Source organism: Nestor notabilis, unplaced genomic scaffold (genome assembly GCF_000696875.1).
Source record: "Nestor notabilis isolate BGI_N333 unplaced genomic scaffold, ASM69687v1 scaffold1859, whole genome shotgun sequence".
Lineage (NCBI taxonomy): Eukaryota > Metazoa > Chordata > Aves > Psittaciformes > Psittacidae > Nestor > Nestor notabilis.
In genome coordinates, this window is record NW_009944020.1 from 38,323 (window position 1) to 57,511 (window position 19,189).

At 44.1% G+C, this 19,189-nt stretch overlaps 1 protein-coding gene across 1 annotated transcript in view; it reads left to right on the forward strand.

Moving 5' to 3' along the window:
* The window catches only part of TENM4 (teneurin transmembrane protein 4), a gene marked incomplete at its 5' end in the record, with an annotated part of 47,903 nt that extends 29,057 nt beyond the window's left edge, over positions 1 to 18,846 (forward strand). Inside the window, 3 exons of the mRNA XM_010022225.1 lie at positions 790 to 2,404; positions 8,206 to 8,348; positions 17,347 to 18,846. Coding sequence (XP_010020527.1) covers positions 790 to 2,404; positions 8,206 to 8,348; positions 17,347 to 18,105 — 2,517 coding nt within the window. The remainder of the gene's footprint in view (positions 1 to 789; positions 2,405 to 8,205; positions 8,349 to 17,346) is intronic.
* Positions 18,847 to 19,189: the final 343 nt, after the last annotated feature.

The following is a 19,189-nucleotide window of genomic DNA, read 5'->3' on the forward strand; positions in this document are numbered from 1 at the left end:
CATGTAATTAATACATTAATACACATAATTAAGTGTGAGGCATGAATTCAAGCAGATTGTTGTACCACACTGCAGCATTTTCTGTAGTCTGCACTCTGTAGGTTGGCATGGGACTTAAATCCTTCCAGGTATTACCATTCATCATTAAACTGCCCAGTGTTCTACAGATCCATATGCAGCATACCTGGGGCTGGAATGTTCTATTCCTGAGTTTTGCATAAAGCCTATGCCTACAACAGTTTAAGGAAACTACAGTAACATAACTTTTAAAAAGCAAAAAGTATTGACTTGCTCCTTTTATTGTACAATCCACGTGGATTGTTTGTTATATGCAAAAAAAAACCCCAGAACAAATAAGCAGGCAGGCAGAAGTTTGGAGTAAGAGAGTAATAGAAGATATGGAGACACAGTGAATTAATTAGGCATTGGAAGGTGTCAGGGGATACTTTTTCAGGCATTGTTTAAGTAGCTCTACCAGTTGTATTTATTTAGTGTGTAAAAGCTGTTGGCATGAGGAATTTGGGTAGAGACAGCCAGCTACAGGGTATTGATCGAAACAACTGAGCATTCTGAACTTAAACCTTCCTCAGTGCATTCTTCCTATGACCCACTCCTACCTGGGGACACTCGATGTGCTGTGCACACCTCTCACCATTTAACCCTGTGAGTGCAGTGTATCTCACTCACCCTGCTCGTTGGATTGGAGAATTTTGCATGTTTTGTGAGAGTTTAGTAGCATTTTGCCTGAAAACCAGGATTATAACCTATGTTTTTCTTCTTCCCATCCAGTCCATGGTGCTGCTCCTTCACAGCCAGAGACAGTACATCTTTGAGTTTGATAAGAACGACCGGTTGTCATCGGTGACCATGCCCAACGTTGCTCGGCAGACTTTAGAAACCATTCGTTCCATTGGTTACTACAGGAACATCTACAGGCCACCAGAAGGCAATGCCTCGGTCATTCAGGATTTCACAGAGGATGAGCAGCTTCTCCACACTCTGTACTTGGGCACAGGCAGACGGGTCATCTACAAGTATGGCAAGTTGTCCAAGTTAGCTGAGATGCTCTACGACACCACAAAGATCAGTTTCACTTATGATGAAACTGCTGGCATGCTGAAGACCATAAACCTGCAGAACGAAGGGTTCACCTGTACAATCAGATACAGGCAGATCGGGCCCCTCATTGACAGGCAGATCTTCCGCTTCACTGAGGAAGGCATGGTGAATGCACGCTTTGACTACAACTATGACAACAGCTTTCGGGTGACCAGCATGCAAGCAGTCATCAATGAGACACCTTTACCCATTGACCTCTACAGGTATGATGATGTGTCAGGCAAAACTGAGCAATTTGGTAAATTTGGTGTCATCTACTACGATATCAACCAGATTATCACCACTGCTGTCATGACTCACACTAAACACTTTGATGCCTATGGCAGGATGAAGGAGGTCCAGTATGAGATATTCCGGTCTCTCATGTACTGGATGACTGTGCAGTATGACAACATGGGGAGAGTGGTTAAGAAAGAGCTGAAGGTTGGCCCTTATGCCAACACAACTAGGTACTCATACGAATATGATGCTGATGGCCAGTTGCAGACAGTGTCTATCAATGACAAACCCCTCTGGCGTTACAGCTATGACCTAAATGGAAACCTCCACTTGTTGAGTCCAGGGAATAGTGCCCGGCTTACACCGCTCAGGTACGACCTCAGGGATAGGATTACTAGACTGGGGGATGTGCAGTACAAAATGGATGAGGATGGCTTCCTGAAGCAAAGGGGCAATGATATTTTTGAGTACAATTCAGCTGGCCTGCTCATCAAAGCCTACAATAAAGCTAGTGGATGGAGTGTGAAGTATCGCTATGATGGCCTGGGAAGGAGAGTGTCTAGCAAAACCAGCCATGGCCATCACCTGCAGTTCTTTTATGCAGACCTGACCAACCCAACCAAGGTCACCCACTTATACAACCACTCGAGCTCCGAGATCACCTCCCTCTACTATGACCTCCAAGGCCACCTCTTTGCAATGGAGCTCAGCAGCGGTGATGAGTTCTACATAGCTTGTGATAACATTGGCACTCCTTTGGCTGTCTTCAGCGGGACTGGCTTAATGATTAAGCAGATACTGTACACAGCATATGGGGAGATCTATATGGACACCAATCCCAACTTCCAGATCATCATTGGCTACCATGGAGGACTGTATGACCCCCTCACAAAGCTTATCCACATGGGACGGAGAGACTATGATGTGCTAGCGGGTCGGTGGACAAGTCCAGACCATGATATGTGGAAACATCTGAGTAGCAATAACATAATGCCTTTCAACCTGTATATGTTCAAAAACAACAATCCCATTAGCAACTCTCAGGATATCAAATGCTACATGACAGGTAAGACATTTAAATGCATTAACATATTCAAAAGCTTGCCATGATTTAACCCCAGCCAGCAGCTAAGCCCTATACTGCTGCCTTCTCACCCCCTCAGGGGCATGAGGGAGAGAATTGAAAGAGTAAAAGTGAGAAAACTCATGGGTTGGGATAAAGGCAGTTTAATAAGTAAAGCAAAAGCCACATAAGCAACTCCTTGTGCCCACCCCAGCCCACTCGCTGGTGGGGTGGTGTGAGGAGCAAAAAGGCCTTGACTCTGTGTAAGAACTGCTCGGCAACAGTGAAAACATCCCTGTGTGATCAACACTGTTCCAGCACAAACCCAAAACATAGCTCCATACCAGCTACTATGAAGAAAATTAACTCTATCCTGGCCAAACCCAGCACAACAGGTTTCTTTTCTCTTCATATCCTGGTCACCATGAGGTTTTCCAATGTTTAATATAATGGACATAAGCTTTTCTTTGCCAGTTGACTCCTACATCCAGAGCGTGTTTAATTCATTAACATAGATGGAGATGGTAATTCCCGAACTTGTTTCCTTTTCTTCTATTTGGTGTTCTCTTTATTTTGCTTCCAGATTTTCATTCCCTCAGATATCCCAAGTTTAGCTACCAATTAATGTGCTGATAACCTTTCTCTTTGTAGAGGGGCAGCTCTGTTTGCACAGTTTTGTCTAGAGATTTATTTGTAACTAAACAAATGACATGCAGATTTGTTTTAGCAGGATGACAACAGCGACTTAAACCTTTTATTACAATCAGCCTACGCTAACCATGTAGTTAATCAAAGTTAATCTGCCCCACAGCTTTAGCAGTTTCTACTAAAAGTCAATAAATGCAGGTGGGTTAGACTCAAAAGCCAGGTTTTAGGCTATACCTAACCCACAGCTTGACGTAACTTGTGAACTGCTTCCTCAGGACTTTGTTAAATGGCAATAACATGAGCTTTGTGTATGGGGGTTTTATACAGAAATTATTCTGTAGTTTGAATGTCCTTCTTGTATTCACAGCATCCTAGAATATTAGTATCATTTAGGTTGGAAAAGACCTTTAAAATCATTGAGTCCCACCATTAACCCAACACTGCCAAGGCCACCACTAAACCGCGTCCCTCAGTGCCACATCTACATGTCTTTAGAGTACCTCCAGGCATGGTGACTCCAACCCTTCCCTGAGCAGCCTGTTCCTATGCTTGACAGCTCTTTCTGATCTCCAGTCTAAACGTCCCCTGCTGCAGCTTGAGGCCATTTCCTTTTTCCTTGCTGCCCGTTACCTGGGAGAAGAGACCAACCCCCACCTCACTATAACCTCCTTTCAGGTAGTTGCAGAGAGTGATAAAGTCTCCCCTAAGCCTCCTTTTCTCCAGGTTAAATAACCCAGTTCCCTCAGCCACTCTTCACAGGACTTGTGCTCCAGACCCTTCATGAGATATGTTGCTCTTCTTTGAATATGCTGCCTATGCCAGGGCCTCAGCACCCTCACAGTAAAGAGCTTTTTCCTTATATCTAACCTGAACTTCCCCTGTTTCAGTTTGAACCCATCACCCCTTGTCCTGTCACTCCAGTCCCTGATGAAGGTCCCTCTCCAGCATCCTTGTAGCCCCCTTCAGACACTGGAAGCTGCTCTGAGGTCTCCATGCAGCTTCTCTTCTCCAGGCTCAACAGCCCCAACTTTCTCAGCCTGTCTCCATATGGGAGCTGCTCCAGCCCCTGATCATCCTCATGGCCTCCTCTGGACTTGCTCCAACAGCTCCATGTCCTTCTTACGCTGAGGACACCAGAACTGCACCCAGTGCTGCAAGTGGGGTCTCACCAGAGCAGAGGGGCAGGATCACCTCCTTCGACCTGCTGGTCTCACTGCTTTTGATGCTGCCCAGGCTACATCTGTCACAACTTTCCCACATGCAACAGTATTTGTGTTCCCCTAAGTTATGAGATTGGCTTAATAATAAAAAAAAGTTACAGAAAATAAATCCTGGGTTGTTCTATTCCACTTGGTTTTCCAGCCATTAGGATTTGTGCTTCCAGGTTCTTCTGCAATAATCACAAGGATTAGATTGTCTTGGGGTTTTTTTAATGAAAAGCTGTTTTTTCCAGAGCTGAGAAGTTGATGCCATGAGGGAAGTGAAATATGCCAAAAGATGCAGACTAAGATCCTGTGTGATGGCCTCACTCTCTGATAATTAAGGCTGGCAGGGAATGCTTTGAGATAACTTCTATCAGAAAATGCTCATTTGTCAAAACTGAATTTGTTAATGGGAGAGGGTTGAGCTTGAGAGATTTCTCAGCAGAAATGTTGTAAACAGCTCTCAAAATTGCCTCAATGACAAATTCCAAATTAGCCTAGAAGAAAACTTCCTTCTTGTTTTTCAACCTTTGCAAGTTAAGTGTAAACTAATGATTGAAAAGTGGAAAGGAAAAATTAAGAAGTCAAAGCCAAAATGAAAGATTTGTATTTGCAGTTGTTGCCTTAAACTGATCTATCATAAAATCACAGAATCACAGAATGGTTTGGGTTGGAAAGGACATTAAGATCATCTAGTTCCAAACCCCTGCCATGGGCAGAGACTCCTCACACTAGACCTTGTGACCCAAGGCTCTGTCCAGCCTGGCCTTGAACACTGCCAGGGATGGAGCATTCACCACTTTTTTGGGCAACTTCTTCCAGTGCCTCAGCACCCTCACAGTAAAGAACTTCCTTATGTCTAACCTGAACTTCCCCTGTTTCAGTTTGAACCCATCACCCCTTGTCCTATCACTCCAGTCCCTGATGAAGAGTCCCTCTGCAGCATCCTTGTAGCCCCCTTCAGACACTGAAGCTGCTCTGAGGTCTCCACACAGCTTCTCTTCTCCAGGCTCAACAGCCCCAATGTTCTCAGCCTGTCTCCATACGGGAGGTGCTGCAGTCCCTGATCATCCTCGTGGCCTCCTCTGGACTTGCTCCAACAGCTCCATGTCCTTATTATGTTGAGGACACCAGACCTAGTTTTTAACAGTTCCTTCAGGACATATTAACAGAGTTTTGTTTTCCTGCTCAAGGTAAGACAGCCCTGTCTTGGTGCAGGTGAACAGCTTCCCATCCAGCTCTGATGATAAAATGGAGATGTTTAAATCCAATACTTTAGTATTTTATATGCACTTAATAACTTTTTCCATGGTCTTAAAAGTTCTATTTTTAGTCTTTCAAGACTACACATTTTTTAAGTCCTCTCCCAGTGCATGATAGAAACAGGTAACCAGATGGGATGAGTGCTATAATGCAAAGCTGCTGCTCTGTCATTTCTTCTTGCTAAAGCTTTCAGACACCTCATGGGCAGGACCCACAATGAAAGTGTCCTTGTCATCACAACCAAATCTGCCCAGATTTGGGCACAGGGAACCACTTTTTCTCCTTCTATCCCCATCCTGGTCCTTATGGGAGCTTGGCGCCCAGGACAAAGGTGAACAACACATGCTTTGGTCTCCAGTGATGAGGTTTCTGAGCTCATAGGTACAAATTGGAGGCACATGTAGAGGGGAGAGCAGAGAAGCAGGTATTTATGTTTTGAGAGGCCCATTGTTAAACATGAGTATTTTAGTGATTGTGCACTTCATGGCACAGAGCTTTGCTGCCAGCTTCAGCAATCCTGATGGATTGAACTGACATTTCCATTACATGTGTCTGCATTAAGCACTCTTTTTCTTTGCCCTCAAATGAATTTACTGTGAAATGTGTTGGCAGGGTTACTGTAGCTGAAAAAAAACAAAACCCTCTGTGATGTGAAATGCACTTTTCTGTCAAAAAACTTGTCACTGCCTCTTGGCAAATTAATAATTTTCCCTCTGGTTTCTCAGCTCCACACCTTCCTCCCATGTTTTGGGGTTGCTTCTTTTTCTGTGTGTGTTCTGGATAGTCCAACACCTCTTCCCAAAAAGAACAAACTCTTGTTTGCAAATGTTTTGGAAGTCAGTTTAGTATCACAAAAAAAGCCTCTCTTGAATCTTTCAGACACGTTACATGGGTTTTGGCTGTTCAGCATCCCTGCTCTGTGTTCCTTTTAACAGTTGTGAAGTGCTTGGGATATGGTTGCTGCACCAATGCCAGCCTTCACTGGTTTACTTTGTTCTCCTGACCACCATATCTACAATATGTACATCAAAGGTCTTCATTTAAGGAAGAAGTTCTTTACTGTGAGTGTGGTGCGGCACTGCCACAGGTTGCCCAAAGAACTGGTAAATGCTCCATGCTTGGCAGTGTTCAAGGCCAGGTTGGACAGAGCCTGGGGTGACATGGTCTAGTGTGAGGCATCCCTGCCCATGGCAGGGGGTTGGAACTGGATGATCTTAAGGTCCTTTCCAACCCAAACCATTCTGTGATTCTATGATTCTATTTCAGATGAGAAGGATTTGGAAGCAGGCTGGCTTAGCAGTAAGCAAGGAAAAATAATCAAATGAGCCTTTTAATTTCTTTCCCTCCCCCCCAACCTCTCTGTTTCAAAGACACTCCAAAAACAATCTGTACATTTAGTGAACAGAAGTGTTTTTATTACAGAAATCCTCCTTCTCCTCATGGATTGTCACAAAGGCTTCTTGGACATCTGCCCAATGGCAACGTTTTGGCCTGTAAGAAAACAAGCAACAGATAATGTGTTTGTTTGGCTCCTGGTTCTCCAGTCATCTGGAAGTGCCTTATTTGCCACTCGCATCCATAATGTTCTTTCTTGACCAGCTCTTCAAAACACTCATTTAGGCTCATAGGGAATAGAGAAGAAATACTCAAAGATGCGTATTTTGTTATTTAAATTGATCCCTTTTTCACCTTGTTTCAACAATGTTTATTGAGTTTAGCAAAATGAAAATCAAGCCTCTTGCTTGTCCAGCTTCAAGCAGAGTGATCACCAACATAATCCTAGTTACATCCAAATGCTTAAGACCCCATGGAGCAGATATTAGTTAAACTTTTACTGGTTTGGGTTGGAAGGGACCTTAAAGCTCATTCAGTTCCAACCCCCTGGCAGGGGCAGGGACACCTTCCACTAGAGCAGGTTGCTCCAAGCCCCTGTGTCCAACCTGGCCTTGAACACTGCCAGGGATGGGGCATATACACTGATTTTCACTATAATGTACCTTGCAGGTAGTGTGGAGGCTAATTTTAAATGTCAGTATAAAAGATGGCATGTGACTGTACATTGCTTTAATATTCAAACTACACTTACTTATTAAAAATGCCAAGAAATTCAGTACTGAGGTGGAAATGCCATGGAAAAAGCAGAGGAAATGTCCATGAACGACTGCTAAATGACTGTGATGTTTCTTCTGGATGTCCTGGTGTTCTGGCTCACATATCTCTATATTTAGTCTTCAGCCTGCAGGCCCTTTGAGAGTCCTCAGGAAGAGAACTATTGTGGCTGAGATTACTGTAGGACTGAACAACACTTCCCATTCAGCTGGAGCATCTCAGCCTCCATGAGTGTGTTGTTGTTCCTGTGCTTCGCCTGCGTACCCTAGAGCAGTGCCAGGTTCCTGATGATGAAGGGTAGATGTGGCACTGACTTGGATTTTGGTCATGTGGTCACTGCCAACAGTTCTGTTTCAGAGCTGGAAATGCAGAATTGGACTGTGGTTGGGGGTGGAAAGCTCAGCTTTGACACAATGGTCCTTTCAAGGACCATTAAGATCTGCGTTCTTCACACAAAGTAGATGCTCATCATTTTGGCCAGACTACTACAGTGCCGGGCACCACAGGATCCTCCTCTGTGCCTTCTCCTGGGCAATCGTGCTGGAGAGATCAGATAATCTATTTATTTCTCTTCCCTTCCAGATGTCAACAGTTGGCTGCTCACCTTCGGGTTCCAGCTGCACAACGTCATCCCCGGCTACCCCAAGCCAGACATGGATGCGATGGAGCCGTCCTATGAGCTAATCCACACCCAGATGAAAACCCAGGAATGGGACAATAGCAAGGTGATCCATGCAACTCCATACTGTATTTCACCCCCTTAGCAAACTATCCAGTCTCATTCTTCATTAAAAACCCTCTATCAGCATGTTCTCCCAGATAAACTGGGAGATTAAGAGCGACTCAGTCCCCATTACAGCAATGAAATCTGACTAAATAATCACATTTTATGGTCCTTACTGCCATGGTGCTTTTTCCTGTGATATTTTCTGGTGATTGCTCAATGAAATGGTGTGTTCCTGTTTCTTTCTCCCACAAGAGGCCCTGTTATCACATATTGCAGGCTCAGTTCAAATGCCTTTGCACCAAGGATGCTTGGAAGTTTAAAAAAGCAAATCTTGATACAGAATCCATTTCTATGGATTTTTTTTTTTTTTTGCTAGGAATTTTTTCAGTCTGGTTTAAAATGTCTTAAGAAGTCCCACTACTTTCCTAGGAAACTGTTCTGCATTGCAGTGGGTCTCACCAGAAGGAAGTTTTAGATGAGAGTTAACTTTCATTTTACCTGATGGGGTTTAATCCCAAGTCATCGTGTCCTACTTTTAAGAACAGGCCTGCATCACAAGCCATTTTGGTAGAGGCTTGCACAAAATTCAGTGATGAAATTGGCAGGAATAAAAGCTTTTACAGCCCAATCATTTCCCGTTCTCTTCCTGTTGGGAATTATTCAGCTGAAAGATGGAGGCAGCACTGTTAAAGGTTTGCACACTGGGTCAGGATCTGAGAGCCCTGGGTTACTCCCAGCCCTATGCTTATCGGTTGTATGACCTTCCAAAAGTAATTTACTGCTCAGGATACTCTTTTGTCTCCTAGCCTGGTTTTGTACTGGGGTTGCTCTCATCTGTTTAGTCTGGATCTTCTTTGGGCTGAATTCCTGCTTGCTGTGTATTCAAACATCACGAGAGCAGCGAGGCACCAACATGCTTGGGGAGACCAGGATATAACATTTAACCTATTACACAATAAAATGTTAACAGTAGGAAGTGGAATTGATTCCAGCTACCCTCTCAACCTCTTCATCTATGAGTTCACTGAAATCTCACTGTCCTGCAACAGATACTTGAGGTCCTGAACATGGATTAAACCAGGAGGGTAAAATACTGTGTCATATTTCCCGAACCACAAAAGGTACCACTCAGAGGTATGAACAAGATACTGTGCATTAATAGAATAGTCGTGTGTCAGCCCATCCTTGGTGCTCAGCCTCATAGCTATGGTGAGGACAAGCTAGAATGCACCAGCTTCAACTTCAACAAGAGATTTATATTAAGTCTTATCACTTTATAATAGAGGGGGACAAAAAGAACTGTGCCTTTTGCCGCAATGGCTGAGTTGATGCTTGAAAACCATTACGCCGCAAGAATTCGGTTGTGTTTTGGAGCTCAGAGACTCCTCTTTTGTTTCTCGCTTCCTTGGATTAAACAATAAAATGCTAATAGATATTATTTCTGTAATGAGAAATAGCCTGAGGATTTTTCCTCCTCTCTGATGTGGCACAGGCTCCCCAGGCAGAGCTGTACAGGAGAAAGCAAACAGGGAAAGCTCGTTCAGGGACCGCACAAAAGATTGTCTCTGAATCGTTATGTGCAGTAGATAATAACTCTCACAGAGCTGCAATAGAAATTGTTATTATTGGTGTTATCATTATTATTATATCATTATTCTATCATTAGTTTATTATTATTATTATTATTATTAGAGTTATTGAATAGCCAAGTAACTTGACAGCTTGAGATGAAGACTGACACTTGCTCGTGCAGGCAGCTGAGCTGGAAATAAAACCAAGGATCCCCCCCTCTTCCATCCACCCATTTTAGATGAATCTGCCTGAATGAGCAATGAGAAAGAAAGGAAATCTCCATGTCCCTTTCAGGTTTTTAAAACAAAAAGCTGCAGTGAGGACCATGCAGGGACCTGCTTGCTAAAAGAGGGCTGTATGCAGCCATGGGGCTTCCAGATGAGTCGCTTTTACAGTCAAGTGTTGAAAGTGGAATTTAACCATTGCAGGCTGTTTTGTATCCTTCGCCTGTGCTATGACAGCAACAAAACATGAGCATTTTTATTGTAGTCTACACTTGCAGGATCATGCTGTGATAGCAAGTGGCTCTCAAATGTGATAGAGGAGGATCCTCTTCCTTTCTGTCACACCCAGCATAGTGTAGCATATATTTGCATACAATAATTCCATTCACAAGATGATACCTGAAAACTTGATCTGTTTTATCCTGAGCCTGTGTGTGCAACCAACACTGATGTTTCACAGGAAGTTCTGTTCAGTCCCAACCCTTCCAGCTATATATACATGCTCCCATGTACATGTGGCACAATCCAGACCTCCTTTCTGCTGGTTCTCTTTGTATTTATTGACAAAGCATGTGAAAGAAAATAGCAAGTTTGGAAAATTTCACATAGCAAATGACAGAATTAAACAAAGGTAAATGGAAGCACAGGAAATATTTTTGATAATATTAATAATATTTTTATAAATATTAACGATATTTTATTAAACATTATTTTTAGACTAAGCAAACTGTGAAATGATCTTTTAGAGCATATGGAGTAAGCTCCAGATCTTTTGTCATTTAAAAGTAGCCTGGACAAGGCACTGGACAATGCCCATCCTGCTTGCAATCAGGGATATTCACTGGATGATGTACCACAGCTTTCTCATCTCCATATCTTCCAATACCTGGTTTCTCTGGGTCATATACCCAGATAGACCATACTAAATTTGAACTACTCCACTGGCTTCGCTGATCAAAGCTGTGGCCCAACAGATTGAGTCAGTTCTTTCATCAGAGAGGAATGAATGACAGGACCACGACAGCAAAGCAACTAACTTCACATAAATGGCTGCTGTGTTTCTCTTCAGAGTGCATAGCCAGAGGGCCCTAGCATCTCCTTCCAAAACATTGTTGGTGCTTGCCTTCCAGGGCTGGAAGATGGGAGAGATAATTCTGACTTTGAGCATCCACCAGCTCAGAAAGAGGCAGCGTGTCATAAACCTTGCACTAACCCCCTGCAGCTCTGCAGTGACATTTAAAATCCAATACTCCGTTGTGCAGCACTTTCCCCCTGCCCTCTTCTCTGTGACCATGAGGCTGTCACTAAATTGTTTGTTGAACAAGTTCAGTGTTATTGGCACCAGGGGACTCTGGGTGACCTCTGGCATATTGTGGAGCTGATGTACCTGAATCCAATTTCTCTTCTTCTTTTTCCCTCTTTTTTTTTCCCCCTTCTCTTTTGTCTTCTTGAACTGTCAGGTAATTGCTTGAGCCAGAACAACTCTATTTGCAGGGAGGAGTGTTTCGGAGTCTGAGATTATATTGTTAACTGCATCGTACTATTAACTACCCTTCTCTCCATCCCATGAGCACTGTGCCTCCAGGAAGGCTCCTGTTTTCTGCAGTGCTCATTCCAAGCTGTGCTAGAGGAGCAGCTTTTAGTATCCCTTATGGAACAGCATTTTGAAGTGCTGGGATGCTCAGCCAGGGACTGAGCTGCAGGGCTGTGCTTTCTGGCACAGCTTCTCCCAAGGACACTGTGTTTGAGCGATTGGCTCTGCCAGTGTTCATCATTCAGGGAGGGCATCCTGATGCTGAGGGTGCTTTGTCCTGGGCTTGGGCCATCACAGTGTCTGCACCTCGGTCCATCAGGCCCTAGTTATGTTCTGCAGAAGTAGTGGCCAGTTTTTACTGGATCTAATGCAGGGATGGGAGTTGAAGTCTCAAAGACATTAAACTCTTGAAGCTTAATGAAAATAAATGAGCAAGAAAAGAAGGCAAATCCTCTTATTTCCCCACAGATGGAAACCTGCTTGATGAGCTCAACCTCATTATCCCCTTGCAGCTGTGTACACTGGAGGGGTGGAGGAGAGACCTGTCCTCTAAGCCCAGGAGTGTTTCACTCATTGCTAATCAAACTGCATCTACAGCACTGGCCTTTCTGGCCAGTTGCCCACCTCCATTGTCCCACTTTGTGGTTGGCAGGTTCCTAAGCAGGCCTATTGCCCCTTAGCATGAAGTACAGCCATGCTGATGGATGGGTGCATGATAGGCTGCTGTGGTTGATTGCCGTCTGAATGGGGACTCATCACAGAGTCATAGAATCAACTAGGTTGGAAGATATCTTTAAGATCACCAAGTCCAACCTTCACTCTCTTCAGGTGGTGGCCAGGTGAAATGAAGGGAAGGGGCTGATTTCCAAAGGGTGGTTTTGTTAACAGAAAGGGAGAGGGTAAATGGGAAGGAGTTTATTTCAGAGAAATCATAACTTTCAAGCCGTTTAAAGAAGTGGCTTTCTGTGTTGTAAGCCATATGGTGGCAAGAGAAACACCTATCTGTGTATAACAGCACAAGGATATAAAGAAACTTGGAAACATGTTCACTTATTTCACATCTTGGATCCTTGATGGGAAATTAAAGTTTTCAGTCTCACACTGGAAGGCAGTATTTAAAAACAACAGATGATGCTATCTGGCTATGGTATTTCGAATCCTCAAGAGGTGCTGGCAAAATGCAAGAGGCTATTTGGAGATCTCTGTAATGTGCTGTTCTCTTGAGCTCTGTGCAGCAGCGAACAAATCATGAAGGTCATTCTCTTCTCTCCAATGGGTTGTTAGTAGATAAAGTGAAATGTCACCTAAGGACATCTGATTAAAAAAAGGCTGTGAGGAAAAACAAACCCAGCATATTTGTCACTCACATCTAGCAGCAAATATTGAAATTACTGTGAGTTCCCTGCTTCCTCCCCTAAAACCGGTTTTATAGATACCTTGCTAAAAGCAGCAGCATTATTTTAGAGAATACCACATGCCATTGCAGCATTTTCTGTTCCTTTTCCTTGCCAGTTCATTAAAATGAGTTCTAAAATGAAACAGAAATGGTAATTTCAAAGTCAGGAACACACTGCCTCTTTAACTGCATATAATCTGTTTGCTTCCACCCCCTTCATATTCAGAGCAGAGAACACAAGCTATCTTTACGCTGGTGTGCCTGGATTTGTTGGGTTTATTGTTTCAGTTGGATGTCTTTTCTTTTCCTTTAAAAAGCTGCTGTTCCCAGATACACATTTTTATCAAAGAAATGCACTCAAAAAGTAATTTCAAAGTCATCCTGGGCTCATTTTCAAGATAATAGGGATGTGTTTAGTTACTGTAATAGTAAAGTGATGATGATGTTCAGCATTACAGCTTTGCATGTGTCTGATCTCCTACTTCCCAATATGACAAAGATGGGGACAGCCCAGAAGGTCTTTAACCAATCCTCAGTGGAAAACGCTTTGGGTGTGATTTTGTTCTTGATTAAGACACCTAAATTTAGGTCTCTGCCTGTGAACTTGGTTCCTAGCTCCCATTATAGCCAGCAGAGATCTACCATGAACTCGGTTGCTGATGCCATTTGAGATCATAGAATCATAGAATGGTTTGTGTTGGAAAGGACCTTAAAGATCATCTGTTTCCAACCCCCATGGACAGGGACACCTTTCACTAGACCAAGTTGCTCAAAGCCCCATCCAGCCTGACCTTGAACACCACAGAGTTTCATCATGTCTAGAGCATAGATTACCTCCACCCTTCTAGAGCAACAACTGGCTGAGCCCCAGCAGGGCTCCCCAGAGTGTCAAAAATGATGTTCAGCACCACCCGTTTAGGTGACTTGTCAGTGGAGCCCAAATGACGTTTCAGATTATCAGCTTCTAGGAGCAAAGAGTGAATTCAAGACTTGGACATGTAGATGTAGGTGCCTCCGTGTGCGCTAGATGTGTCGTCTGCCAACATCTAGTTCATACAGGCAGTGGTGCTCACTTGAAGGGCTGTCCACCAGTCACAGATTGACAGGTAACTGCTCAGTTTCTATGCCAGCTAAGGTGATTCAAGCCCCCAGCTTCACAAACCTCCCACCTCCTGTGTCCCTAAGCAGGTACATACCTGGAGGTCAAGAGATTCTCAGTTCTGTGGCTTTGGTTAGCCACTGTTTTTAGCCACCAGCAAGTGCCAGTGGCAGTTCTACAGTTGTGCATGCAACATGAGAAATGCTTTCCCAGTCCAGAGGAGGAGACATCCTGGATGTAGACCAAAAGGATATCAACAAGGCAGTTAGCCTAGTATCCTATGTGGGTGTCCTGAGGCAGGAGATGACAGTGTCTGAGACAGATGATCTAACAGTCATTGCTGTTAGATCATGTGTAATCCCTTAAACATCCAAGTCCTGCCAGTAGCAGGGTGGGTGCTGTTTATTTTCTTTCTCAATGGCATCCAGATGAACAGTAGAACAGTGGAAATTGTATGAGTTCATATAGTATCACAAAGGCAGTATGCAACTAGGCCAAGGGAAAGTCCAGTAGTCTATCATTGGGTCATAGACTGTAAGAAAATGAAAGGAACGGAAAGAGGAAAGGAAAGAGGGAAAGGAAAGGAAAGGAAAGGAAAGGAAAGGAAAGGAAAGGAAAGGAAAGGAAAGGAAAGGAAAGGAAAGGAAAGGAAAGGAAAGGAAAGGAAAGGAAAGGAAAGGAAAGGAAAGGAAAGGAAAGGAAAGGAAAGGAAAGGAAAGGAAAGGAAAGGAAAGGAAAGGAAAGGAAAGGAAAGGAAAGGAAAGGAAAGGAAAGGAAAGGAAAGGAAAGGAAAGGAAAGGAAAGGAAAGGAAAGGAAAGGAAAGGAAAGGAAAGGAAAGGAAAGGAAAGGAAAGGAAAGGAAAGGAAAGGAAAGGAAAGGAAAGGAAAGGAAAGGAAAGGAAAGGAAAGGAAAGGAAAGGAAAGGAAAGGAAAGGAAAGGAAAGGAAAGGAAAGGAAAGGAAAGGAAAGGAAAGGAAAGGAAAGGAAAGGAAAGGAAAGGAAAGGAAAGGAAAGGAAAGGAAAGGAAAGGAAAGGAAAGGAAAGGAAAGGAAAGGAAAGGAAAGGAAAGGAAAGGAAAGGAAAGGAAAGGAAAGGAAAGGAAAGGAAAGGAAAGGAAAGGAAAGGGAAAAGGAAAGGGAAAAGGAAAGAAAAGAAAAGAAAAGAGAAAAGAAAAGAAAAGAGAAAGAAAAGAAAACAAAAAAAAAGAAAAGAAAATAAAAGAAAAGAATATTGACCATAACATGGAAAATTGAAAATTATCTCTGGCCAGAAGGTCCCAGTTATGGAGCTTAAGGAAGGTAGATCATGGCACAGCTGCTGGCAGTGATACCTGTAGTGTCAAAGCATGTACCAACCAGGCTGCCATCCACCCTGAATCCATAGCAAACCCAATGGCAAACCTCTGAGTGAGTTGCAGTGCTAAATCCTCTATTTATTTAATGCTTTGAGACCTTTCCCTGGAAATGGCCACTGTGGAAATGAGGGTTTATTTCCTTTCACTTGCCATGCTACAAGTCGTAGTTGAGAGGACCATGCTGAAATGCTTGCATCATCTGAATTGTCTTAGAGTCATAGAATCACAGAATTAACCAGGTTGGAAAAGACCTTTAAGATGGTCAAGTCTAACTGTTATCTCAGGACTACCATTAAGCCAAGGCCACCACTAACCCCTGGCACTGAGGCCTCGGCTCCACGGGCTGTGGACACTTGCAGGGACGGTGACTCCAGCCCTGCCCTGGGCAGCCTGTTCCAATGCCTGAGCACCCTCTGGGCAAGGAATTGTTCCTCAGCTCCAGCTAAACCTGCCCTGGTGCAATCTTCTCATCTGAGTCTTTAGCTTGTGGATGGTTTAAGGCATCTTAAATTTCCTCAAAATAATTGGGAGTGCAGCAAACTTCTATTTTTAGCCTGTTTTTAATCCCAGGTATGATTCCATTATGAAACTGAGCCATTGGCAGCGCCAGCAGAGTTTTGTCATAGCATCCTCTTGCTTTTGTGGAATTTGAGCAAATGATTGTTCATGGAGAGGGGTCTGTAAGAAGCTTGTGCTGCCATGAATTGATGAGAGCATTTCCAAAGACATTCTGCAGTAATGATGAGCTGCTGACTGGCTGTGTGCTGGCTCCATTATACACTAACAGCAAAAGTGACTTTGTATTGTACCTGACTGCAAATGATCCACGCTGTTGTCTCTCAGCAGTTTTGCTTCAGTGTCAGTAAGTCAAAACTCAAGCATCAGGTATGGCTAGACTTAGCTCAGGCACCCTGGTGCATTGTTTGCAGGAAAAAAGGCTTGGATTTAGGGCCTTCCTTGCGTTTTGAACCACCTACTTTGGCCAGGTCGAAACAGGATCTAGAAGGTTTATGGTGACTCTGAGGGTCACACCTGTGATGCAGGGCTTTGGAAGGTAGCACAAGGAGTTACAAAGTGAAGTGAAAATAGAGAGAAACTTTACAAATACTTACAGACTTTTTCACAGAAAACCTGAAAGTCTGTTATAAAGCACCATGGCCACAGGAGGAATGATTTCTTATACGCAGGTGAAGAACACTGAAGCACAACATAACTGCATGTTCAAATGGTAACCCTCATACCACTGAGGCAAAAATCCTTTTCCACCTCTACATCCTTCGGACTGTGAGATTAAATACAGTTCAGTTTATTGAAACAATGAGTTTTAGGGGCAATAATCATAGAATCATAGAATGGTTTGGGTTGGAAAGGACCTTAAGATCATCTAGTTCCAACCTTCCTGCCACAGGCAGGGACACCTCACAGTAGACCATGTTGCCCAAGGCTCTGTCCAACCTTGAACACTGCCAGGGGTGGAGCATTTACCACTTCCCTGGACAACCTGTTCCAGTGCCTCAGCACCCTCAAAGGGAAGAACTTCTTCCTGATATCTAACCTGAACTTCCTCTGTTTAAGTTTAAACCCCCTTGTCCTATCACTGCAGTCCCTGATGAAAAGTCCCTGATGAAATGTCTCTTCAATTAAAAAGAATTAAACACCTGAAAAACTGTGATAAAGGAAAAAAACTGAGCTTCTCATTAGATGTTACCAAGATGTTCTGCTGGTCTTCAGCATGCTAATAATGCCTTTGAGTCATTATTAGACATGTCAGGCTTCTGTTTCTAACACATCTTTCTCTTCTTTCTGTCCCTGCTCAGTCAATTTTGGGGGTCCAGTGTGAAGTGCAGAAGCAGCTGAAGGCCTTTGTCACTCTTGAGCGCTTCGAGCAGATCTACAGCTCCAGCATCGCCGGGTGCCGGCAGGTCAAGAAGAACAAGAACTTTGCCTCTGGAGGCTCTATCTTCGGCAAAGGAGTCAAGTTCGCCATGAAGGACGGGCGCGTGGCCACCGACATCATCAGTGTGGCCAACGAGGATGGGCGGAGGATCGCGGCCATCCTGAACAACGCCCATTACCTGGAGAACTTACACTTCACCATCGACGGGGTGGACACACACTATTTCATTAAGCAAGGGCCATCGGAGGGTGACCTGTCCATCTTGGGCCTCAGCGGCGGGCGGAGGACCCTGGAGAACGGCGTGAACGTGACGGTGTCCCAGATCAACACAGTGCTAAGTGGAAGGACTAGACGTTACACGGACATCCAGCTCCAGTACGGCGCGCTGTGTCTAAACACTCGCTACGGGACCACCTTGGACGAGGAGAAGACCCGCGTCCTGGAGCTGGCCCGACAGCGCGCTGTCGCCCAAGCTTGGTCCCGGGAACAGCAGAGATTGCGGGATGGGGAGGAGGGTGTTCGCTCATGGACAGAAGGGGAGAAGCAACAAGTGCTAAACACGGGCCGGGTACAGGGCTACGATGGCTATTTTGTGATCTCAGTGGAGCAGTACCCTGAACTCTCAGACAGCGCCAACAACATCCACTTCATGAGACAGAGCGAAATGGGCAGAAGGTGACAGAGAGGGGCGATGCGGTGACTTCTTGCCAAAGACAGCTACTCTTTTGTGGCCACTTAACCTGACTGTGTTGTACTCAATCCTTTTTCTAAACTGAACAAGGCGGGAGGGGGGGAAGGAGAATAGGAAGAGAAGGAATAACACGGTTGCACTGTAACTCATGCAACATACCCTTTTTTTCCCCTCTCTTTAATTTGGCCTTCACACGTTTCTTTGCAATGAACAGAAGGTATATTTTGCCGTAGTGTGGTCACAGTGAAATTTACTGTCTCTTGTCCTTATTTTTGTTGGGTTTTTTAGTTTCCCCCCGCCATGTGAGGAATTTGAAGTGGGGAGTCCTCAACGTCCGTCCTTTAGGTGTGAAGTGCGAAATGGGTGTCTGTGCTAACTTGTGTCATCCTAACCCTTTCTGAGTTGGGGCAGGGGCAGACAGCCTTCCACCCGAAACACGGGGAGCCCGCGGCGTGCTGGAGAGCTCTGCCTGGAAAGAAAGGAGACGGAAGACAACGCTGACTCCGATACTCCGAAAACGACCGTCCGAATCATGTGCCTCAAAAGAGACCTTACAAAGTAGTTTTCACGTTTCACTTGGGACATAAAGTGGGTTTTTTTGGGGGGGCTCCTGCTGAGCAGAAGTAGATTCTAGAGGCAAAGGAGCTGATTATATTAACTTGCAAGATTATCCTCTTCCTTCCTGAACTGGAATAAAGAAAGGAAAAAAAATCAGTCTTTTTTTCGTTATGAGAGTAGATACTTTTTGGGGGTTTTTTTGTGCGCAAATCCTGGGTTTAGTTAAAAAAACCTAGCAAAAGCCAAGAAAGGGACTCCTGCTCTATTGAGAAAAGCTAAAATCAATCCTCTCTCTCATACATAGAGCTGTTCTATAGGTGGATTTAATGCACCCATGTTGTACATTTGCTAATGGCATAACTTCATTAAATGTATAGTGTTTCAGTACATGAGGCTACGTGTTTAACAGTCCACTGTGCTGTATCTGATAAAAGCAGTTAATTTTTAGGAAGCTGATTTGAATTTAAAAGTAGTTAGAGTATCCCAGTGACATACCACTGAAAATTAGAGCGAG